The sequence below is a fragment of the Pogoniulus pusillus genome, chromosome 10 (assembly GCF_015220805.1).
Source record: "Pogoniulus pusillus isolate bPogPus1 chromosome 10, bPogPus1.pri, whole genome shotgun sequence".
NCBI lineage: Eukaryota > Metazoa > Chordata > Aves > Piciformes > Lybiidae > Pogoniulus > Pogoniulus pusillus.
This window is the reverse complement of record NC_087273.1, coordinates 4,657,589-4,681,528: the sequence shown is the minus strand read 5'-3', so window position 1 is coordinate 4,681,528 and position 23,940 is coordinate 4,657,589. Positions and strand designations below refer to the sequence as shown.

At 53.8% G+C, this 23,940-nt stretch overlaps 2 protein-coding genes across 4 annotated transcripts in view; one reads left to right on the top strand and one right to left on the bottom strand.

Moving 5' to 3' along the window:
• Window positions 1-6,020, top strand: part of AFF1 (ALF transcription elongation factor 1) — an 87,690-nt gene extending 81,670 nt beyond the window's left edge. For all 3 annotated transcript variants that reach the window (XM_064149571.1, XM_064149570.1, XM_064149572.1), the window contains 4 exons: window positions 388-481; window positions 580-623; window positions 1,291-1,520; window positions 2,457-6,020. In XM_064149571.1, coding sequence (XP_064005641.1) covers window positions 388-481; window positions 580-623; window positions 1,291-1,520; window positions 2,457-2,578 — 490 coding nt within the window. In that variant the 3' untranslated portion in view covers window positions 2,579-6,020. The remainder of the gene's footprint in view (window positions 1-387; window positions 482-579; window positions 624-1,290; window positions 1,521-2,456) is intronic.
• Window positions 6,021-6,613: 593 nt separating this feature from the next.
• Window positions 6,614-23,940, bottom strand: part of PKD2 (polycystin 2, transient receptor potential cation channel) — a 34,314-nt gene continuing 16,987 nt past the window's right edge. The window contains exons 10-15 of the mRNA XM_064149574.1: window positions 21,973-22,071; window positions 20,181-20,302; window positions 19,069-19,186; window positions 18,662-18,825; window positions 11,306-11,453; window positions 6,614-9,580 (exon numbers count right to left, since the gene is read on the bottom strand). Coding sequence (XP_064005644.1) covers window positions 9,353-9,580; window positions 11,306-11,453; window positions 18,662-18,825; window positions 19,069-19,186; window positions 20,181-20,302; window positions 21,973-22,071 — 879 coding nt within the window. The 3' untranslated portion in view covers window positions 6,614-9,352. The remainder of the gene's footprint in view (window positions 9,581-11,305; window positions 11,454-18,661; window positions 18,826-19,068; window positions 19,187-20,180; window positions 20,303-21,972; window positions 22,072-23,940) is intronic.

The following is a 23,940-nucleotide window of genomic DNA, read 5'->3' as shown; positions in this document are numbered from 1 at the left end:
CACTGAACACAGCTGAGGCTCTTCTAGAGGGGAGCTCACTCGGCCTGGGGCACCTCTGAATGTGAAAGACCAGAGCTGGCCCTGCCCCTTGGGGTTATTTCTTTCCCTTGAGAGCTTCCCCAGAGCCTTTGTCTCAGCTGAGCAGGAGCAGAGCAGAGCTGACCTTTATTACAGAACTGTTTCAGCTGGATAAGGCTTCTAAGATCATCAAGTCCAACCAGCAACCTGAGACCACCATGGCCATTAAACCATGTCCCTAGGTGCCATGTCCACATGTTTCCTGAGCTCCTCAAACCTTCTTGGCTCTTCAGCAGAGCTGCTGCCTGCCTGCCCCTGCCCCCCAGGCTGAGCCTGGGCGCTGACGCTTGGCTGTGTTTGTGCCCACAGCATGCGCTGCCAGGCCCTCCTGCACATGGCCATGTTCCAGCACAAAAGGGAGACTGCAGTGAAGTATTGCAGGGTCCTGGGTGACCTCTTGAAGGTAGGGCAGGCTGGTGCTGAGCTGCCAGCTGGGTGGCTGCGGGAGGCACTGCCGGCACTGCCGGCCCCGAGCTAACAGAGTTCTGTTCCCTGCTGCAGAGTCCTTGCAGAGCAGCACCAGCAGCTTCTCCCTGTGCTGCAAGGTAAGAGCTGCCATCCAGAGCCTGGCGAGTGCCTGGGGGCTGGCAGTGCTTCTGCTCTCTCTCTGCTGCCTTTTCTCCTTGCAAAGGCTTGGCCTTGCTCTGCCACCAGCTCCAGAGCTGCCACCTGGCAAGCAGAGCAGATCTCCTGCAGAGGAGCAGCTCAGAGGAGCCAGGGAGGTGCTGTCCCTGTGCCGTGGCACAGCCCCTGCTGTGCTCATCTTGCTCCTGTCACAGGCCCCTTGGCACTTGATGGGACAGCAGCCCCAGGTCACTGTCAGACAGCTCCAGCTGCCAGGCAGCTCCAGCACCATGTGTGGGGAGCTCAGGGGGCTGCAATGGAAGCCATGAGGAGAGAGCACTGCGAGAGGCTGCTGGAGGCTTCCCCAGGCAGCTGCAGACTTTGGCAGTGCCTGAGAGGCCCTTTCTGATCTCTGCTCTCACCTCTTCTTTTGTGGAGTCCTTAAAAGCCCCAAATCACTTCCAAACCCCTGCCCTGCACTCAAGGGACAACCATTGGTTGTGTAGCTGAACACTTTCCAGCTCCCAACCCTCTCTCCCACACTGCAGACCTGAGTGATACTGGAGAGCTCCTGGCATAAGGCAGTCTTGTGGCAGGACTTTTCCCTCTGATGTGAGCTGCTCCTGATGGTGTTTGTTCCTCCTGCAGAAGCACAGGAATGCCTTCTCCTCTTTCTCCAATGCCCTCTCCTGCTGGTTCTGGGACTCCTCAGCCAGGATCAAACGCCAGCAGCTCCGGCGGCAACAGCACCGGCTCTACGGTCACAGTCCCTGGGAACGTCCCCACCATCACCTCTGCCTACGTCAACATCACCTCCCACATCCTGCAGGCCTGCGAGCTCTGGGAGCAGGCTGATGCCCTGGCCAGGAAGAACAAGGGTAAGCTTTTGCCCTCTGGCTTCCCTCTGCTGCCTGCTGTGCTTCTGTGCATGCACTTGCAGGCAGCACCCCTGGAGAGCAAAGCACTGCAGAGCCTCTGCTGCTGCTCCAGTGCTGAGGGTTCCAGCTCAGAGCTTGTCCTGGCATCCTGCTGTGCCTGAGAGCTCAGGGATGAGGGACCAAGAGCAGGTGCCCAGGCAGCTGGCTCCAGGTCAGAAGCAGGAGTGGGGTTGGGTTTTCCCTCTGGGTACTTGGCTTTTGGGAGCTGCTTCGCCTTCTCAGAGCAGCCTGTTGGGCTGCAGCCTGTGGGGCAGTTTGTCTGCCAGACCTGCAGCTGCTTTTGTGTTGAACACAGTGACACTGGCAGCTCTCTGTGGCACAGCAGCTGAGCAGCACTGGCACTGGGCTCCTTGCTGGGCAGGTGCCCAGCATTTGCCAGCAGTGTTTCCTGCAGTTGCTGCTGCTCTCTTTGTTGTGCAGGCTTGCTGCCAGTGCTGTCATGAGGCCTGCAGATGGAGGCAGGGTAGGGAGACTCTGTTCAAGCTGCCTGATGTGCCCAGAGCTCCACTCTCAGCTGTGCTGGGTGGCACAGCTGCTCAGCTGAAAGCCTGTGGTGCCCATGGGGTTGCAGGCAGCAGTGCAGGCACAGCTCCCAGGCAGTGCTCAGATGGGGCCTGCTTAGAATCTGGGGGGAGCATGCAGCAGGGCCTGGGCCGTGCATACCCAGACTGCTGCCCAGCTGCCACAGGGCCTCAGTGTCCTCCCCGAGGCAGGCTGTGGGGAGGGGCTCAGTGAGTGTCTCTGTGCCTTACTTTGTGTGCCTGGGACCTTCCCTGCTTTGTCAGGATGGGCCAAGTGCCAGCTGGTGCCACTCCTGGCTGCTCCCTCTGGTGTGACACCCAGCAAAGCTTTTCTCTCTCCCTGCCCTTTCTGCAGAGGCTTTTGCTGAGCTCAGCACAGCCAGCGGCCCCCTGGCTCTCACCAGCAGCCTCAGGGAGCTGCTGCACTACACCAGGCAGGGCCTGCAGTGGTTGAGGATGGAAACCAACACTCCTTAACTGGTGCTTCAGTACCTGGAACTTTGCACTTTTGAAGCCTCAGAAGCATTCTGACTTCCTGAGCTGTTGGATACAAAGCACCTGCAAGGCAAAAGAACAGGGAAGGGATCTGGTTACACTGGAAACACTTTTGGTACTGTGCTTTTAGGGGAGCTCTTTGCTGCCCCGAGAGAGAAGAGACGGAGGAAAGCCTCAGCCTCAGTGGCACCTCCCTTTTGAAACGACAAAGTGCAATGAACTGCCGATGGCTGAATGCATTCATGGTCTGTGAACATTTCTACTCTCAAGAACCAGCAGAACAATCATCACACCTGAGGAAGTGCCCGGGAGAAGGACGTCTGCCTCCGTGGTTCATCCGTGCAGCATCCCACAGCGTGCAGCAGAAGGCACCAGAGAAGTGTTTGTGCCAGGACAGATGCCACCTTGGGTGTCCTGGCTCCTCAGATGGCGAGTAGCAGCCTCAGCAGCACCCACCCACCCACCAGCCTTCTGTTTCAGGACCACCAGTGCCATGCTCTGCCTGGCTGCTTTCCAAGCTCTCCTCTTGTCCTTGCCAGGCAGCTACTGTCCTGAGCACCAGGCAAAGCCTGGGGTGCTGCAGGGGCACTGCTGAAGCTATCTCTGCTCTGGGCCTCCTTGCCAGGCTGTCCTGCACACACAGGCCCTGAGCTCTCCAACTGTGGCACCTGGAATCCTGCTGGGCTTGGCTCATGTGAGCCCAGCACAGCTGGGGTGGCAAAGTGAGCAGAGGGGGCTGGGTACAGCTCTTCCTCTCCTCTGCCTCACTCCTTGCCCAGCCGCTGCTGGCCCTGGCAGTGATAGGGGGTGGGCAGCAGCGCTGGGTCCCTGGGCGGGGCTTGGCATTGCTGTGAGCCTGCAGAGCTCACACAGGGTGGAGTTGCTTCTCTGCCCGGAGGGGCTGGACGCAGCCTCTGCACTGAGATGTTTGCCTGCACTTCGGTGCTCTTGGTGAGTATCCAGCAGCAGGATTTGTGCCAGCGCAGGGCATCCTCCGTGTGGGAGAGTGCTCAGCTGCTGTGCCTCAGCCAGAGCACAGGATTGGCACAGCTGCTCAGGAGCCTGCCAAGGGAAGGGCACAATCAGCTGTGTGCAAGCCTTTGTCCCTTGCCAGCCACTGCATGTTTGACATGGCAGCTCTGCAGGTGGCAGTGGCAGGGAAGGCAGCAGCCAGGGCCTCTGTGTGCTCTGTGAGGTGCCACCTTCTGTGCCCACATTGCTGCTGTGGTGTGCCAGCAGTGTGCTGCCATCCTCGTCTCTAACAGTGTGCCTTAGCCCCTGTCTCTGGCAGAGCCGTGGCAGTGGTGCAGAGCAGGATGGCATCCCAGAACAATGGTGCCTGGGGACAGGATCAGGTCTCTTTGCCAGGGAGCTGCAGGCTGGGGGCACAGCTCTGCATGCCTGGCAGCAATGCCCCTTTTGCCAACCAGCTGCTGCTGGCTGTGAGGCTCAGGACAAGGGCCAGTGCAGAGCTGCCAGCCAAGGTCTGCATGCCCGGATTCGGTGTGCAGCAGCAGCTGCTGCAGCTCCGCCCTGGGCTCCAGCAGCAGGGAACTCTGCTGTGTCCTCCCCTGGCAGTGCAGGGCTGCCAGGCTGCTGCCTTTAAGGGGCTGCCCTTGGGGCTCCCTTTGCTGCAAAGCCTCAGTGCCTGGCAGGGAGCAGCTGCTCTGGGCAGGGCAGGGAGGACCGTGCTTGTTCTGCCTTGTCCCCACCAAGCTCACTGGGCCAGGGGCAGAGACTCAGCCCTCAGGGCTTGTTCTCCCCATGCTGGCCTTGGCCTTCTCCTTGCCCCCAGCCTGCAGGCCTGAGCTGCACTTTGGAGCTGGGCTGCAGAGGATGGGGAGATGCCTCCTGGCTGTGCCCAGAAAGCTGTGCTTCAGAGCCCTGAGGGGGAGGAAGGAGCTGGAGTGGGGCTTAGTGGGGCTGTGCCAGAGGCTTAGCAGAGCGTTAGAGGCTGCAGTGCCCCAGCCCCTGTTCTGCCCTGGTGCCAGCCCAGGGCCCCATGGCAGAGCTGCCTGCCCAGCCCAAGGGACCACTTGCCCCAGGCCCCTAGCTTGCCTCTAGCTGCTTGCACAAGGGCCTGGCCTGGCACCAATCTGTTGCCTTGCTCCTAGGGCAGCTCCTGCAAGGCAGCAGGTGAGCAGGGGCTCAGGCCCCAGTGAGGGCAGAGGAGCTGCTGTGGCCTTTGTTGCTTTACAACTGGGCACACTTTGCTCCTGCATGGAGGCTGCTCCCACTGCCAAGGCATGGGCAAGGCATGGCACAGGCACCTGAGTGCTGCTGGGCACTCTGCAGTCCAAAGCCATCCGTGGAAGCAGCAGCCCCAAGCTGTGGAGCAGGAAGCTCTGCTTTGCTTCAGGCCCTGGAGAAGGCTGCTGCAGTAAGAGGGGATGTGCCCAAAGCCTTCATCTCCAGCCCTGAGCCAGGTCCGAGGCCTGCAGAGGGTTAGCAGAGCTGCTCCAGGTTCCCTGGGGCTCTTCAGGCCTTCCACCAAACCAAGCCCAGCCCCAGGAGGGGAGGGAAGAGCCTTTGCCATTAGCAAACCAAAGCAGGAGCCCAGGGCACAGCAAAGGCCATGGCTGAGGCCCAGAAGCAGAGGAGGCAGCTCTGGTGCCCAAGCAGCACTGTTGCCACCCAGCCTGGGCTGGGCAGCACTGACCCCTGTGCTGAAGCTGCCCAGTGCCCTGTGCCCAAGCTGCCCTTGCTGCCACAGCTGCAGCCTCACTGCCACGGAGCTGCAGCTCCCTTCTGCACCTGCCAGGCACAGCCTGGCTGCAGTGCCCTTGCTTCGGCTTCTGTCCCCTCCCTCTCGCTTCCCACTCTCCACCTGCCTCTCTCCCTCCTGGTCCTGCCCTGTGTGTGAGGCCTTTCCTTTGGGGAATAACCAATAAATTCAGGACCTGTTTGTGAGGAGCTGCTGCAGACTCCTTCTGTTTGCAGCTGCTTGTGCACAAGTTGGCATCTTCTTTTTCTCTCTTGCTCTCCTTTGCCCTTTGAGAGCAAGGATGGGTCCCACAGGAGCTACTCAGCGTGGCAGGAGGGTCATGGCTCAAGACACCTTCTCCTACCCTCCCAAAAGGGCCTCGAGGAAGCCTGTACTGGGGTCAGCTGCTGGTGAGCAGCAGGGCCTGGCCCCAGGCACTCCCTGACAGGTTGGTGCCATCCAGGGGCAGAAGTTGCAGGAGACAAAGGGACAAGTGGTGGCTGAGGTGTTTGTCCCAGGCTGTTAGAGGGCTCAGTGCTGGCAGAAGAGCTGCTCAGGACTGGTGCTTGGAGAGGTTTCTGAAGTGCTGCCAGGAGGATTTCCCCCAGGGCATGCCCAGCATTCATGCCCCTGGCAGCGCTGCTGCCCTCTTGGCACTGCAAGGGCAGCTCCCTGCAGTGGCCTCACTGCTTTGGGGCTTTGCCCACTCTGTCCCTCAGGCACTGAGGCTGCTCTTTGGAGGAAGGAGGTTTGCAGCTGCCCCTGTGCTGCTGTGACAGAGCTGGTGGTGAAAAGTCACCAGACACTGCCTAAGCCCCACAGCTCAGGAGCCCAAGCAGGGGCAGCTCAAATGCTGCTCCCAGCCCCATCATTCAGCTCGATTGGCTCCTGCCCTGTTTGTCTCTTTCCCTGCTGTACAAGTCCAGCTGGCACTGATCCCCACCAACTTAAATGGTGCTTCTCCCTGCTCCAGCCCCTTCTCCAGCTTTGGTACCCTTCTCTGGACCTGCTCCAGCCCCCTCACTGTACCCCTTGGAGTAAGGGCTGCAAAACTGACCCTCAGTGAATGCAGGACACAATTCCTGCCCTGCTCCTGCAGCTCCAGGCTAGGATGCCTGCAGGAAGGGGCAGTAAGTGGTCAAGAAAGCCAGTCTGGGCAAAAGCAGCAGCAGGCTGAGCCCAGAGCTCTGCTCCTTTCCACCCCATGCTCCCTTTTCACATGATCAAGGAAGAGGAGTGAGAAGGAGCAGACACAAAGCAGATGTGGGCTGCTGCAAGCTCCCTTCAAAACCACCCAGCTGCCTGGCACCACCTTTGCTGTGCAGGCAGAAAACGTTTATTAGGAGGTGAAGGGCTGAGCTTTACAGATCAATGCTTCCAGGTCAGCCTGGACATGACTAAGGCAAGGCCTTACCTGTGCAGTAAGTGCTGAATCAGAAGCTAAAGCTGCAAAGGAGACAATGAAACGTTTGGCCCATTTAGCAGCTGGCCAAGCCCTTGCTGCAAGGCCCAGGGGCAGCCCATGGGCGCTAAGTGCACTTCAAAGTGAAGTTTGTTATCAAGTAATGACAGGGTACAGGAAGCAGACCTCGGCTACAGCTGGGAATGCAAACGTGGTCAGAAGAAACAGCTCCATGGTCATGGTAGGAAGAACCATCTCCATGGTGAGGAGCAAGAGCTGGTGCCCAGCAAAGCTGAGCTGGGTGCCAGCACACTGAGAGCTCTGAGCTCTGCTTCCTTTCTCCTCAGCAGGGCCTTGTCTCAGCACAGGAGTGGTTGGAAAAGCCTTCTGAGATCATCCACTCCAACCCAGCACCACCCTGGCCACGGGGGCTGTGCCCACACCTTTCTGGAACAGCTGCAGAGCTGGGGACTCCACCAGCAGCCTGTGCCAATCCCTGAACACTGGCAGCAAAGAAACTTTTCCTCCTCTCCAACTTAACCCTCCCCTGGCACACTTTCAGGGCATTTTCTCTCCTATCACCTGAGATGGGGCAGAAAACCAACCCCCCCCACTTGGCTCCAGCCTCCTCTCAGGAGCTGCAGAGAGCAATGAGCTCTGCCCTCAGCCTCCTCTTCTCCACACTGCACACCCCCAGCTCCCTCAGCGGCTCCTCCCCAGCTCTCCAGACCCTTCCCCAGCTTTCTTGCCCTTGTCTAGCCCTGCTCCAGCCTCTCAGTGTTACTTAGAAGAGGCCAACACCAGTCTCATTGCAACCTCCTTTCAGGGAGCTGTAGAGAGCAGTGAGAGCATCTCCAGCCAGAACATCCTCAGCTCCTTCAGCCTTATCCCCACAGGGGTAGTTGCATGTTCCCTCTGTGCCCTACTCACAGCTAAGATGGGTTTGAGTATGGAGGTTTCCATTGGCCTGCACACCAACTCCAAGGGCCACCAAAGACAGGCCAGCTGCCTCCTTTAGGGGAAGAGCACAGTTGAGAGCTTCCCTCCTAAAGCCACATTCCACAGGTGGAAACCTGCTGCCAGCCTAAGCTGCAGCCACTGGGCCTCAAGCACCTTCCAGCTCTGCCTCTGCCTTCAGAACACAAAGCTTCTAGGACCTGGACAGCAGAGGAAATGACAACCCTCAGGAGTTACACCACAAACAGCTTCCCAAAGGAAGGCCATCCTGCAGTGCAGCAGGAAAGCAGCTGAAATGGAGCTCTGTGTTTTCCAGGCAGTTGTGCCAGGTGGAAGTGCTGCCTGCACAGCACAGAGCTGATCAGAGCTGATCTGCCCAACTGTCAGTCCCTGCCCTACCATACCCAAGCTGTCAGTGCAGCTCAAGGAGGGGGCTGCTTCTAAAGAGCATCTTAGCTGCACAGATTCAGAGTGGGGTGGGTTGGAAGGGACCTTCAAAAGCATCCAGTTCCAACCCCCTGCCATGGGCATGGACACTTCCCACCAGCACAACATGCCTGAGGCCTCATCCAGCCTGGCCTTCAACACCTCCAGGGAGGGGACAGCCACAGCCTCCCTGGGCAACCTGTGCCAGTGTCTCCCCATCCCCCACTCACCACTTTCTTCCTCCAGTCTCAAGCTCTTCTCCTCCTGTGGAATGCTGCTCTCAGGAACACTTGCTCACAAAACCCCAGCATGGGCACCTTCAGTAAGGCCTGGCCAAGTGGGGTCACAGGCTCACAGGATGTTAGGGGTTGGAAGGGACCCAAAGAGATCAAGTCCACTTCCCCCCCGCCAGAGCAGGACCACACAATCTAACACAGATCACAGAGGAACACATCCAGACAGGTCTTGAAAGGCTCCAGAGAAGGAGACTCCACAACCTCTCTGGGCAGCCTGTGCAAGTGCCCTGTGACCCTTACAGTCATGAAGCAGGTGGAACCTCCTGTGCTGCAGCTTACATCCACTGCTCCTTGTCCTGCCAGAGGGTGAGAGGAAACAGCTCTCAACCACCCCATCAGGACCACTGGTGAAATGCAAAGCCACATCCCAGGCACAGCTTCTAGTGGGGAATACTGAGAGTTAAAGCTGCGCAAGCTTAAGTGCCCTTTTATCTGTTTGGAGACCCACAGCTGCTCTGACCCAGGGGGGAAATGAGAGCAGGAAGCCAGGCAGAAGCCCCAGGTGAAGAACTGTGCTGCTTTCTGTGCCCAGTGGCAGCCACTGGAGCCAAGGGGACGCTGCACTGATGCCAGCTTTTAAAAGAAGCTGCTTGCAAAAAAGCATTTCCCTCCTTTGCCAGCAGAAAGCAAAACCCTCCCCAGCCTTCCACCTGAGTGGTTCAGCTCCAGCTCACAGTGTGCTGCTGCTGCTGCTGCCCTTGTGGAAATGGTCCCTGGCCCTCAGACCATGGAGCCAAAACTCTGCCCAGGAAGATGCTGTCATGCTTGGTTGCCATTCCCTCTCCTGGATTTTCATTTCCAAACCCAGGCTGGTGACTTCAGTGTGCCTCAAGGCTACCATAGGTCTGAGGATACCTTCCAGGAGCTCTTGGCTTTGGCCTCAGTGCTGTGCTGCCCCCCGTGCTGGAGGACAACAGAGTTGTGCGGTCGCTGGCGTCGTACCCACCCGAGTGCGACCTGCCAAGTCACCCCTACGCGTGGATGCTGCTCCCTCCGTTCCCTCCTGCCCCATCCACTCCATCGGACTGGGAGGAGGAGGGCCTGGAGCTCCTGGAGCGCTGGTTCAGCCCCAGGGGCGTCCCCAGGCGATGGCTCAGCTGGGAGGCGGCGTCGTCCGACTCCCAGCGCTCCAGCTCCTCCCGCACCAGCCGCTCCATCTGCTCCCGGTGCACCTCGTTGTCACGGCCCAGGCTCTCATCCTAGAGGGGGCAAAAGGCACAGGCTGGAAGTGCAGCTTCTAAACTGCAGTCCAAGGGCAGGAAACAGGGAAAGGTTCAGAGGGCAGCTCCAGATTCGGGCATCTGGGGGGCAAAAGTTCGAGTGTAAAGGAAAGGGGAAAAAAAGATGAAGCTGGAAGGATTTGAGCAGGGCAGTTCTGTAACACAGCCCAAAGGTGGCTGCTCTCTGCAGCTGGGCAGAGCTCCAAAGCAGCTGATGCTGATGTGGATTCCATGGCTTACCAGTTAAGAATGGTGAATAGGGACTTCTTAGACTCATAAAATGGTAGAGGTGGGAAGGGATCTCTGGAGATCATCCAGTCCAACTTCCCCCTTGCCAGAGCAGGGACACCCAGGGCAGGGCACACAGGAACACATCCAGGTGGGTTTTAAAAGCCTCCAGAGAAGGAGACTCCACAACCTCTCTGGGCAGCCTGCTGCAGGCCTGCAGCAGCCTCACACCAAAGAAGTTTCTCGTGTTGAGGTGGAACTTCCTGACTTCCAGTTTGTGTCCATTGCTCCTTGTCCTGTCAGCCTCTCTGGGCAGCCTGCTCCAGCCCTCCAGCACCCTCACATCAAACAACTTTCTCCTCCTGTTTAGGTGGAACCTCCTGGCTACCAGTTTGTGGCCATTGCTCCTTGTCCTGTCACAGGACAGCACTGAGCAGAGCCTGGCCCCTGCTTCTTGCCCCCCACCCTTCAGCTATTGATAGGCATTGCTCAGATCCCCTCTCAGCCTTCTCCTCTCTCAGGCTAACCAGCCCCAGGGCTCTCATCAGATGTTCCAGGCCCTTCAGCACCCTCATATTCCTCAAGTGTTTCCATAGGCTTGTGGAGACCAAACAGCTTCTGCAGTGGTGTGGCACCCCCAGGTTCTCCCCTTTGCTTGTGAAAACACAGCTGCTAATACTAAAAGCCACCTCCAGAGATGTAAAACACTCTGAGAAGAGCACCCACACCTGTATGGAAACCCCATCTCAAGAATGAAACAGAACTTGGAGGAGTGACAGCCCTTTTCATCTGGGAAAGGGCAGCTGAGGTCTGCCCATTTCACTCACCTCTTCAATGTCACTGTCCCTGGAGGTGTTCAAAGCCTGGATGGGGCACTTAGTGCCATGGTCTGGTTGACTGGGCAGGGCTGGGTGCTAGTTTGGCCTGGATGAGCTTGGAGGTCTCTTCCAACCTGACTGATTCTACGATTCAGAGTGCTGCGTGGTCTTGCCTCAGCAGGAGGCTGACACAGCTTCTACTGTGCACAGAAGTCATATTTGTCACTGGCCACTTCCAAAGGGCTCCCAAGAAAGAAAAGATTGCAGAATGGAGGCAACAGAAGGTTGGTGACAGGTGACCTGCTCCCATCTGCCCTGCATGGGAGAAGAGCAGCAGGCAGCTGTGTGGGGCTGCTGTGCTGAGCCCTAGGCTTTAACAAGCCAGCCCAGGAAAAGCTTTGGATTCATCCCAACAGGCACCAAGGTCTTTGGTGTCAGGAGTTTTGATGTGCTGGTCCCTCAGTGTGACACAGGCCTGCTTCTCCTCTCTGAACCTTGCACCCTCCTGGCTCTACCATTTCATTGTGCAAAGGCCCTGATTTGTTCACATAGCCCCGAGATCACTTGGCCATCGCCAAGGGGCTCGCCTCAGCTTTGCCACCATGCCCTAGCAGGAAGAAGTCACTCACCACAAGCAAGGCTGTGAGACCTTTCTTACCTCTGTCATTCCGTCCAGCAGCCTGCCCAGCACATCTCTCCTCTTCAGCTTGGCCCTCTCCATGGCTTCCAGCTTGACGATGACCGCGTCGATCTTGGAGACGATGCTGCCGATGGAGTGCTCCATGCGGTCCACTCGCCTCATCAGGCTGAGGGCAACAAGGCTCAGCTTCAGGGAGCTGACAGCTCCAGCTCACTGCAGCACATCAGCACACAGCAGGGAAGGGTGGGACAGCACTGACATGCAAGCATGCCTCTGACTTCTAACTGGCGTGCGGCTCACTGCCCAGGAAGGCATAACGTCCACAAAAGCAAGAAGGGGAAAGCAGAGTGGGTCAAAAGCAGGTCCTGCACTATGCTGTCAGGGCATCCTCACAAGAACCTGCTGGTTCTTGTTCAAGGCTTCCCTCAGCTCATGGTGCTAGCAGGAACCAAAATGGAGATCTAGCATTGCAGAGCAAAAGCACACTCACAAGGAGCTCATGACAGGACCAGGGACCATTTGCTCTACTTTCTCTCTCCTTCTCCATGACCATTTGCTCTCCTTTCTCTCTCCTTTCCCATGACCATTTGCTCTCCTTTCTCTCTCCTTTCTCCAGGACCATTTGCTCTCCTTTCTCTCTCCTTGTCTATAACCATTTGCTCTCCTTTCTCTCTCCTTGTCTATAACCATTTGCTCTCCTTTCTCTCTCCTTCTCCATGACCATTTGCTCTCCTTTCTCTCTCCTTCTCCATGACCATTTGCTCTCCTTTTCTCCCTTTCCCCATGACCATTGGCACTCTCTTCTCTCTCCTTTTCCATGACCATTTGCTCTCCTTTCTCTCTCCTTTCCCCATGACCATTTTCTCTCCTTTCTCTCTCCTTTTCCATGACCATTTGCTCTCCTTTTTCTCTCTTTTCCCCATGACCATTTGCTCTTCTTTCTCTTTCCCTTTCGCAATGACCATTTGCTCTCCTTTCTCTCTCCTTTTCCATGCCCATTTGCTCTCCTTTCTCTCTCCTTCTCCATGACCATTTGCTCTCCTTTCTCTCTCCTTCTCCATGACCATTTGCTCTCCTTTCTCTCTCCTTTCCCCATGACCATTTGCTCTCCTTTCTCTCTCCTTTTCCATTACCATTTGCTCTCTTTTGTCTCTCCTTTCCCATGATCATTTGCTCTCCCTTTCCCACTCCTTTTCCATGACCATTTTCTATCCTTTCTCTCTCCTTTCCCCATGACCATTTGCTCTCCTTTCTCTCTCCATTCTCCATGACCATTTGCTCTCCTTTCTCTCTCCATTCTCCATGACCATTTGCTCTCCTTTCTCTCTCCTTTTCCATTACCATTTGCTCTCCTTTCTCTCTCCTTTCCCCATGGCCATTTGCTCTCCTTTCTCACTCCTTATCCATGACCATTTCCTCTCCTTTCTCTCTCCTTTTCAATGACCATTTGCTCTTCTTTCTCTTTCCCTTTCCCCATGACCATTTGCTCTCCTTTCTCTCTCCTTTTCCATGACCATTTGCTCTCCGTTCTCTCTCCTTTTCCATAACCATTTGCTCTCCTTTCTCTCTCCTTTTCCATGACCATTTGCTCTCCTTTCTCTCTCCCTTTGCCCATGACCATTTGCTCTCCTTTCTCTCTCCTTTCCCCATGACCATTTGCTCTCCTTTCTCTCTCCTTTTCCATGACCATTTGCTCTCCTTTCTCTCTCCTTTCCCCATGACCATTTTCTCTCCTTTCTCTCTCCTTTCTCCATGACCATTTTCTCTCCTTTCTCTCTCCTTTTCCATGACCATTTGCTCTCCTTTCTCTCTCCATTCTCCATGACCATTTTCTCTCCTTTCTCTCTCCTTTTCCATGACCATTTGCTCTCCTTTCTCTCTCCATTCTCCATGACCATTTGCTCTCCTTTCTCTCCTTTTCCATGACCATTTGCTCTCCTTTATCTCTCCTTTCCCCATCACCATTTGCTCTCCTTTCTCTCTCCTTTTCCATGACCATTTGCTCTCCTTTATCTCTCCTTTCCCCATCACCATTTGCTCTCCTTTCTCTCTCCTTTTCCATGACCATTTGCTCTCCTTTCTCTCTCCTTTCCCCATGACAATTTGCTCTCCTTTCTCTCTCCTTTTTTCATGACCATTTGCTCACCTTTCTCTCTCCATTTCCCCATGACCATTTGCTCTCCTTTCTCTCTCCTTCTCCATGACCATTTGCTCTCATTTTCTCTCTCCTTTTCCATGACCATTTGCTCTCCTTTCTCTCTCCTTTCCCCATGGCCATTTGCTCTCCTTTCTCTCTCCTTTCCCCATGACCATTTGCTCTCATTTCTCTCTCCTTCTCCATGACCATTTGCTCTCCTTTCTCTCTCCTTTCTCCAGGACCATTTGCTCTCCTTTCTCTCTCCTTGTCTATAACCATTTGCTCTCCTTTCTCTCACCTTCTCCATGACCATTTGCTCTCCTTTTCTCCCTTTCCCCATGACCGTTGGCACTCTCTTCTCTCTCCTTTTCCATGACCATTTGCTCTGTTTTCTCTCCCCTTCCCCATGACCATTTGCTCTCCTTTCTCTCTCCTTTTCCATGACCATTTCCTCTCCTTTCTCTCTCCTTTTCCATGACCATTTGCTCTCCTTTCTCTCCCCTTCCCCATGACCATTTGCTCTCCTTTCTCTCTCCTTTTCCATGACCATTTCCTCTCCTTTCTCTCTCCTTTTCCATGACCATTTGCTCTCCTTTCTCTCTCCCTTTGCCCATGACCATTTGCTCTCCTTTCTCTCTCCTTCTCCATGACCATTTGCTCTCCTTTCTCTCTCCTTTTCCATTACCATTTGCTCTCCTTTCTCTCTCCTTCTCCATGACCATTTGCTCTCCTTTCTCTCTCCTTTTCCATTACCATTTCCTCTCCATTCTCTCTCCTTCTCCATGACCATTTGCTCTCCTTTCTCTTTCCTTTTCCATGCCCATTTGCTCTCCTTTGTCTCTCCTTTCCCATGACCATTTGCTCTCCCTTTCCCACTCCTTTTCCATGACCATTTTCTGTCCTTTCTCTCTCCTTTTCCATGACCATTTGCTCTGTTTTCACTCCCCTTCCCCATGAGCATTTGCTCTCCTTTCTCTCTCCTTTTCCATGACCATTTGCTCTCCTTTCTCTCTCCTTTTCCATGACCATTTGCTCTCCTTTCTCTCTCCTTTTCCATGACCATTTGCTCTCCTTTCTCTCTCCCTTTGCCCATGACCATTTGCTCTCCTTTCTCTCTCCTTTCCCCATGGCCATTTGCTCTCCTTTCTCTCTCCTTTCCCCATGACCATTTGCTCTCCTTTCTCTCTCCTTTTCCATGACCATTTGCTCTCCTTTCTCTCTCCCTTTCCCTATGACCATTTGCTCTCCTTTTCTCCCTTTCCCCATGACCATTGGCACTCTCTTCTCTCTCCTTTTCCATGACCATTTTCTCTCCTTTCTCCTTTCCCCATGACCATTTTCTCTCCTTTCTCTCTCCTTTTCCATGACCATTTGCTCTCCTTTTTCTCTCTTTTCCCCATGACCATTTGCTCTTCTTTCTCTTTCCCTTTCGCAATGACCATTTGCTCTCCTTTCTCTCTCCTTCTCCATGACCATTTCCTCTCCTTTCTCTCTCCTTCTCGATGACCATTTGATCTCCTTTCTCTCTCCTTTCCCCATGGCCATTTGCTCTCCTTCCTCTCTGCTTTCCCCATGACCATTTCCTCTCCTTTCTCTCTCCTTTTCCATGACCATTTGCTCTGTTTTCTCTACCCTTCCCCATGACCATTTGCTCTCCTTTCTCTCTCCTTCTCCATGACCATTTGCTCTCCTTTCTCTCTCCTTTCCCCATGGCCATTTGCTCTCCTTTCTCTCTGCTTTCCCCATGACCATTTGCTCTCCTTTCTCTCTCCTTTTCCATTACCATTTGCTCTCCTTTCTCTCTCCTTTCCCATGACCATTTGCTCTCCCTTTCCCACTCCTTTTCCATGACCATTTTCTATCCTTTCTCTCTCCATTCTCCATGACCATTTGCTCTCCTTTCTCTCTCCATTCTCCATGACCATTTGCTCTCCTTTCTCACTCCTTATCCATGACCATTTGCTCTCCTTTCTCTCTCCTTTTCAATGACCATTTGCTCTTCTTTCTCTTTCCCTTTCCCCATGACCATTTGCTCTCCTTTCTCTCTCCTTTTCCATGACCATTTGCTCTGTTTTCTCTCCCCTTCCCCATGACCATTTGCTCTCCTTTCTCTGTCCTTCTCCATGACCATTTGCTCTCCTTTCTCTCTCCTTTTCCATGACCATGTGCTCTTCTTTCTCTCTCCTTTCCCCATGACCATTTTCTCTCCTTTCTCTCTCCTTTTTTCATGACCATTTGCTCACCTTTCTCTCTCCATTTCCCCATGACCATTTGCTCTCCTTTCTCTCTCCTTCTCCATGACCATTTGCTCTCCTTTCTCTCTCCTTCTCCATTACCATTTGCTCTCATTTTCTCTCTCCTTTTCCATGACCATTTGCTCTCCTTTCTCTCTCCTTTCCCCATGGCCATTTGCTCTCCTTTCTCTCTCCTTTCCCCATGACCATTTGCTCTCATTTCTCTCTCCTTCTCCATGACCATTTGCTCTCCTTTCTCTCTCCTTTCTCCAGGACCATTTGCTCTCCTTTCTCTCTCCTTTTCCATGACCATTTGCTCTCCTTTCTCTCTCCTTGTCTATAACCATTTGTTCTCCTTTCTCTCTCCTTCGCCATGACCATTTGCTCTCCTTTCTCTCTCCTTCTCCATGACCATTTGCTCTCATTTTCTCCCTTTCCCCATGACCATTGGCACTCTCTTCTCTCTCCCTTTCCATGACCATTTTCTCTCCTTTCTCGCTCCTTTTCCATGACCATTTGCTCTCCTTTTTCTCTCTTTTCCCCATGACCATTTGCTTTCCTTTCTCTCTCCTTTTCCATGACCATTTGCTCTGTTTTCTCTCCCCTTCCCCATGACCATTTGCTCTCCTTTCTCTCTCCTTTTCCATGACCATTTGCTCTCCTTTCTCTCTCCTTCTCCATGACCATTTGCTCTCCTTTCTCTCTCCTTCTCCATGACCATTTGCTCTCCTTTCTCTCTCCTTTTCCATGACCAATTCCTCTCCTTTCTCTCCCCTTCTCCATGACCATTTGCTCTCCTTTCTCTCTCCTTTTCCATTACCATTTGCTCCCCTTTCTCTCCCCTTCTCCATGACCATTTGCTCTCCTTTCTCCTTTCCCCATGACCATTTGCTCTCCTTTCTCTCTCCTTATCCATGACCATTTGCTCTCCTTTCTCTCTCCTTCTCCATGACCATTTGCTCTCCTTTCTCCTTTCCGCATGACCATTTGATCTCCTTTCTCTCTCCTTTTCCATGACCATTTGCTCTCCTTTCTCTCTCCTTCTCCATGACCATTTGCTCTCCTTTCTCCTTTCCCCATGACCATTTGATCTCCTTTCTCTCTCCTTTTCCATGACCATTTGTTCTCCTTTCTCTCTCCTTTCCCCATGACCATTTGCTCTCCTTTCTCTCTCCTTTCCCCATGGCCATTTGCTCTCCTTTCTCTCTCCTTTTCCATTACCATTTGCTCTCCTTTGTCTCTCCTTTCCCATGATCATTTGCTCTCCCTTTCCCACTCCTTTTCCATGACCATTTTCTATACTTTCTCCTTTCCCCATGACCATTTGCTCTCCTTTCTCTCTCCTTTCCCCATGGCCATTTGCTCTCCTTTCTCTCTCCTTTCCCCATGACCATTTGCTCTCCTTTCTCACTCCTTATCCATGACCATTTCCTCTGTTTTCTCTCCCCTTCCCCATGAGCATTTGCTCTCCTTTCTCTCTCCTTTTCCATGACCATTTGCTCTCCTTTCTCTCTCCTTTCCCCATGACCATTTGCTCTCCTTTCTCTCTCCTTTCCCCATGGCCATTTGCTCTCCTTTCTCTCTCCTTTCCCCATGGCCATTTGCTCTCCTTTCTCTCTCCTTTCCCCATGAGCATTTGCTCTCCTTTCTCTCTCCTTTTCCATGACCATTTGCTCTCCTTTGTCTCTCCTTTCCCATGATCATTTGCTCTCCCTTTCCCACTCCTTTTCCATGACCATTTTCTATACTTTCTCTCTCCTTTCCCCATGACCATTTGCTCTCCTTTCTCTCTCCTTTCCCCATGGCCATTTGCTCTCCTTTCTCTCTCCTTTCCCCATGACCATTTGCTCTCCTTTCTCACTCCTTATCCATGACCATTTCCTCTGTTTTCTCTCCCCTTCCCCATGACCATTTGCTCTCCTTTCTCTCTCCTTTTCCATGACCATTTGCTCTCCTTTCTCTCTCCCTTTGCCCATGACCATTTGCTCTCCTTTCTCTCTCCTTTTCCATGACCATTTGCTCTCCTTTCTCTCTCCTTTCCCCATGGCCATTTGCTCTCCTTTCTCTCTCCTTTCCCCATGACCATTTGCTCTCCTTTCTCTCTCCTTTTCCATGACCATTTGCTCTCCTTTCTCTCTCTCTTTGCCCATAACCATTTGCTCTCCTTTCTCTCTCCATTTCCCCATGACCATTTGCTCTCCTTTCTCTCTTCATTTCCCCATGACCATTTGCTCTCCTTGCTCTCTCCTTTTCCATTACCATTTGCTCTCCTTTCTCTCTCCTTTTCCATGACCATTTGCTCTCCTTTCTCTCTCCTTTTCCATGACCATTTCCTCTCCTTTCTCTCTCCTTCTCCATGACCATTTGCTCTCTTTTCTCTCTTCTTCTCCATGGCCATTTGCTCTCCTTTCTCTCTCTTTTCCCCATGACCATTTGCTCTTCTTTCTCTCTCTTTTCCCCATGACCATTTGCTCTCCTTTCTCTCTCCTTTCCCCATGGCCATTTGCTCTCCTTTCTCTCTCTTTTACCCAGGACCATTTGCTCACCTTTCTCTCTCTCTTTTACCCAGGACCATTTGCTCACCTTTCTCTCTCCTTTTCCATGACCATTTGCTCTCCTTTCTCTCTCCTTTTCCATGACCATCTGCCCTTCTTTTTCCTGTCCTTTTCCATGTCCTTTTCCTCTCTTTTCAGTGCCCAGCTTTTAAGGGCAGGGTTAGCTTTGGTTGGTTGCTGGGGGCTTGTGTTTGTTTTGATTTGGTTTTGGTTTTCTCAGTTATTCCCTGTGTCCTTTCCAAAGTATTTCCACTTCAAGATATTAGTTGAAAACTACTACAAGCAGTGTGTTGAGAGCTTTAAACGCACCACACAGCAAAGTCTGGGTGAGTGAGTTGGTGGAACACTCTCAGTTAGCAGAGAGACTGCTGCAGAAGTCATGGAAGAAAGCCCCCCTCAGACAAAAGCCACCATGCAGACCCAACCCACTCAAAAGGATGAAACTTACACTTGAAACTCTTCATAGGAAACCCCACTCGAGCTGCTGCCCCTCCTCCTGGAACTGTGTCCACTGTCTTCATCCTCATCCTCCTCAGAGTCGTCCAAGCTGCGGGGGAAGCTGCGGCTGCTCAGAGGACGTGGCAGAGAGCTCCTGTCCAGGTCCAGGTCCTCCTTTGTGAGGCACAAGGCACAGAGAGGGAGAGAATCAGGATGTGAAGCCTTTCACCAGCACATGGGTGTCAGGGTCCCTCTTCCCATCAGCTCCCCTTTGCCTTCCTACAGTTCTGCTCAGCCAGGCAGGGGTGAGAGTGAATGTGAAGAGAAATGAGGAGATCCTTTTGGGGCAGCAAAGCAGCACAGGGAGAAGCCTGGCAAGTGGCACTGGTGGCAGCCCAGTGCTAGTGCTGAGCTCACCCTCTCTTTCTCCAGGTCATCTCTCATCTGCTGATGTTCATGCTCTGTCAGTTCCTGGTCCCCATCTTGGTCATACTTGGTAAATATGGCTTCGATCTCTGCATCCGTGTGGCCCTTCCTGCAAAGGCAGCCAGAGCAGCTCCTTACCTGCCATCCTCCAGCTGCTGAGTGCTCTGCAAGGCTTGGCTCAACACCTGACCACAGACAGACTTGCACCTGCAAGCCAAAGACTCAGCTGACCCCAGCAGTGCCCTTCACAACACTGCTAACCAAAGGCTCAGCGCTCAGCTTCCAGAGAATTGCAGAATGGGTTGAGTTGGAAGGGACCTCCAAAGCTCATCCAGACCAACCCCTTGCACTCAGCAGGGCACTACAGCCCTGTCCAGCCTCACCTTAAGTATCTCAAAGGCTGGGGCAGAGTGGCTGGAAAGTGCCCAGCAGAGAAAGCCCTGGGAATGCTGGGTGACAGCAGCTGGAGATGAGCCAGGGGGTGCCAGGTGGGCAAGAAGGGCAGCAGCAGCCTGGCCTAGATCAGCAGTGGTGTGGGCAGCAGGAGCAAGGCAGGGATTGTGCCTGACTTCAGTTTTGGAGTCCTACTGCAAGAAGTACATTGAGGGGGTGGAGGAGGTGCAGAGACGGGCAAGGAAGGTGGGGAAGGGTCTGGAGAAGAGGGCTGGGGAGAAGCAGCTGAGGGAGCTGGGGGTGTGCAGTGTGGAGAAGGCTGAGGGCAGAGCTGATTGCCCTCTACAGCTCCCTGAGAGGAGGCTGGAGCCAGGTGGGGGCTGGGCTAGGAACCAGTGATGGGATGATAGGAAATGGCCTCAAGTTGCCCCAGGGGAGGTTTAGATGGAAATATGAAGGAAACACTTCTTAACTGAAAGGGCTCAGAAAGCCTGACACAGGCTGCCCAGGCAGGTGGTTGACCGCTCATTCCTGGAGGTGTTTCAGGGAGGCAGAGATATGCTGCTGATGGCCATGGTTTAGCCCCAGCCTTGGCAGACTTAGAGAGTGGTTGCACAGGGTTAGCTTCCAGGGCTCTCCCAACCAAGCCCATCCCATGGCTCCCCCAGCCAAACTCATCCCATGGCTCCAGAGCAGTCTCAGTTCCTTACCCTTTCAGATCCTGCCGGAGTTCATCAAAATTGAGCTTTCCTCCCCCTTGCCTGAGACTCTCTGAAATGTCATCAACTGCAGTCTTCTTCAGTCTCAGCCTGGCCATGGCTTTGTTGTAGCCCTCAAACAAAGAGTGAAAGTCTGTGGTTGACTTCTCATAACACCCCAGCACTTGGATTTCTGATGACTTTTTGGGTCACAGCCACCACCAGCTGGTGCTCAGCAGCACTCAAGAGTGTTCCAGAAGCCCTGCTGGAGCCTCTCTTTTCCTCCACTTTATCCATCTTCTTCACTTCAGTGTTTAACTGAGCAGCACACACTTAGCTTTGCAGCTGGAGGGAAGGCCTTCACCATCCAATTCCCACTGAAGCAAGGCAGGGCCCAGGAAGACACCTTTGGTACTCACTGACAGCTCAAGTAGAGATTTAGATGATGCTGACCAAAGAGCTCCACCTTCCTGCAGGCAGTTTGCTTCTCTCTCACTCCTCACCTTTAGGAATGACTCTTTTCTCTTCACCCCAACACAGCAGCACTTCTCATTTTTCTCTGCTCTTAGTTTTCATTTTCCTCTTAAGTTTTTAACTCTGAGGTTCTGCTCATGCTGGGAACATCTGACCACAGTGCAGCTCTGCAGCCAGGTCAGAGCACTACCACCAGCACAGCTCCAGGAGTGCTGCAGGCTTGGGGCAGAGTGGCTGGAAAGTGCCCAGCAGAGAAAGGCCTGGGGGTGCTGGGTGACAGCAGCTGGAGGTGAGCCAGGGGGTGCCCAGGTGGGCAGGAAGGGCAGCAGCAGCCTGGCCTGCATCAGCAGTGGTGTGGGCAGCAGGAGCAGGGCAGGGATTGTGTCCCTGGACTCAGCACTGGGGAGGTTACACTTTGAGTCCTGGGTTCAGTTTTGGGGCCCTTACTGCAGGAAGAACACTGAGGAGCTTGAGCAGGTGCAGAGAAGGGCAAGGAAGGTGGGGAAGGGTCTGGAGAAGAGGGCTGGGGAGGAGCAGCTGAGGGAGCTGGGGGTGTTTGGTGTGGAGAAGAGGAGGCTAAGGGCAGAGCTCACTGCCCTGTAGAGCTCCCTGAGAGGAGGTTGGAGGGAGGTGGGGGTTGGGCTCTTCTGTCTAGGAACAAGTGCCAGGATGAGAGGACACAGCCTCAGGTTGCCCCAGAAGAGGGTTAGGTGGGCCAGCAGGAGGAACTTCTTCCCTGAAAGGCTTGTCAAAGCCTGACAGAGGCTCTCTAGGGAGGTGGTTGACTGCCCATCCCTGGAGGTGTTTCAAAGGTGTGCAGACCTGCTGCTGAGGGACAGGGTGGACTTGGTAAGTGATGGCTTAATGGTTGGCCTCAATGGTATTAAAGGTCTTTTCCAGTCTACATCCTTCTATGATTCTGTGTTTTTCCTAAACTGGGATTCAGGTCAAGCTCTTAACTCTGATTTCAACAACCTGTCCCTGGGAGCTCCCAGGACATGAGCCAACATTTGCCTCATGTCTGGAACAGCAGAATTTGGAGTTCTGTGACCAAAGCAGACAGCACTTTAGCTTCATCAGTTAGTTCAGTGCTTCTCCATGGATCAAGGCAGACAAATCCTGCATCACCTTCAGCAGGTTGCTCACCCAGCAGGAAGCCTCAGAGGACTAACATGCATTGCAAAGAGAAGGTTTTTTGTCCACTCCATTTACACTCAGCTCAGATTGGCTGACCTGAGCTCACAGCTGGGTATCTGCAGTGTTTGTACAGCACTAGAGCAAGGGTAGCTGTGAGGATGGAGATGTCAGACAATGCAAAGGTTCCTCTTACCTTCCTGATAAGGTCAGACAGCTCCATTTCTGCCTTCTGCTGTGCCATATCTGATTTGACTTCAGAGTAGGTATCATTGATGATGGCCAAGAACATGTTCTGCCCAGGAGAGAAAGGGAAAAGCTCACTTAACATTAGCCCTGCTCCTCCTCTGAGCTTCATCTGCAGCCTCAGACACCAGGAGGTTGTTTCAGAGGGCCAGGAGAAAATGCTGGGCTGTTTAAAAGGCACTGAGATAGCAAAACCTGAAGCTCTGCAACGTAGCAGCTTCTATTGAAGGCTCCTGGTTGTTAACAGAACTGCAGGGTTGCTGCCCAGAGAAGGCTGATGGCTGCATAGCATTGCCAATAAACCATGCCTGCTTACTATCAGATTCACAGAAGGGGCTGGGCTTGGAAGGAACCTTGGAGATCATCTGGTTCCACCTCCCCTGGCACTGGCAGAGACTCCTTCCACTAGAGCAGATTGCTCAAGACCAAACATACCCAGGTGGCAAGTGGAAATCAATCCAGGTGACAAGAGCTGGCCACAGAAACACCTGCGGGGTGAACTGTCCATCCCATAATAACCAGCACAAGCTCATGGTTGTTACCAAGTCACAGCTCTGCTTGCATTTGAGACTAAAGAGAGAAGCCAAGAAGCTTCAAGGCAGACACTTGGCATGTGTGCCAGCAGCTCTGAAGAGAGGATGGTCACTTGCTCAGACAGAGGGGAACAGATCAGCCTCAGTGACCCTGCCCAAAGCACAGAGGGGACTTGAGCCATGCTGGCACTGCTGAAACATGGAGCTGAATATGGAGCAAACGTGGCTGAAGGCAGGATGAGAGCTGGAGCTGCTCAGCCTGGAGAAGAGGAAGCTCCAGGGAGCTGCACTTCAGTATCTGCAAGGGACCTACAGGCAGGCAGGGGAAGGACTGTTCAGAAGGGCCTGTGGGGATAGGATGAGGGCAATGGTTTGGAACTGGAGCAGGGCAGAGTTAGGTTGGACATCAGAGGAAGCTCTGCACAGTGAGGGTGGGGAGAGACTGGCACAGGCTGCCCAGGGTTGAGATTGAGGCCTCATCCCTGGAGACATTCAAGGTCAGAGTGGATGTGACCCTGAGCAACCTGCTCCAGTTGGAGATGTCCCTGCTGGCTGCAGGGAGTTGGCCAAGATGACCTTGGAGGGTGCCTTCAGGAATGCAGTGAGTGTGACCCAGGCTCCTTGAGCAGACAGGCTGCAGGTATGACCTAGGCTGCTGTGAGCACAGCCACGCATGGGAGTGCTGGAGAGACTGGAGGCTGTGCAGGACATGCCAGCTTCTCCTCACCAAGGGACAGGGGCTGCCTGGCGCTGCCAACCAGGCACTGCTCACAGCCCAGAGGCACAAAAGCCTTTACAAAGGAGATAAACTACAAATCCACAGTGATGCTTAAGGGCTTGGGGCATCTCTCTTAGGGGGAAAGGCTGAGAGAGCTGAGGGTGGTCAGCCTGGAGAAGCCTGAGGAGGGGACTTTATCAATGCCTACAAATATCTGCAGGGAGGGGGGCAAGAAGCAGGGGCCAGGCTCTGCTCAGTGCTGTCCTGTGACAGGACAAGGAGCAGTGGACACAAACTGGAAGCCAGGAAATTCCACCTCAGCATGAGGAGAAACTTGTTTGGTGTGAGGGTGTTGGAGGCCGGGAGCAGGCTGCCCAGAGAGGCTGTGAAGTCTCCTTCTCTGGAGAGCTTCCAGTCCCATCTAGAAGGGCTCCTGTGTAACCTGCCCTTCTCTGGCAGGGAGAGGGTTGGACTCTATCTCTAGAGGTCCTTTCCAATCCCCATCACCACTCTGTGACTGTGTAACATGGGGCTCATGAGAGTGACAACAAACAGAGTGCAAACCTACTTGAAATGAAGACAAAAGAAGTGCAGTGAGCAGCAGTGAAGAGTTCAGGCTGCAGCAATCAAAGAAGAGATGCCCAAGCCAGCCACCTAACCCACCCTT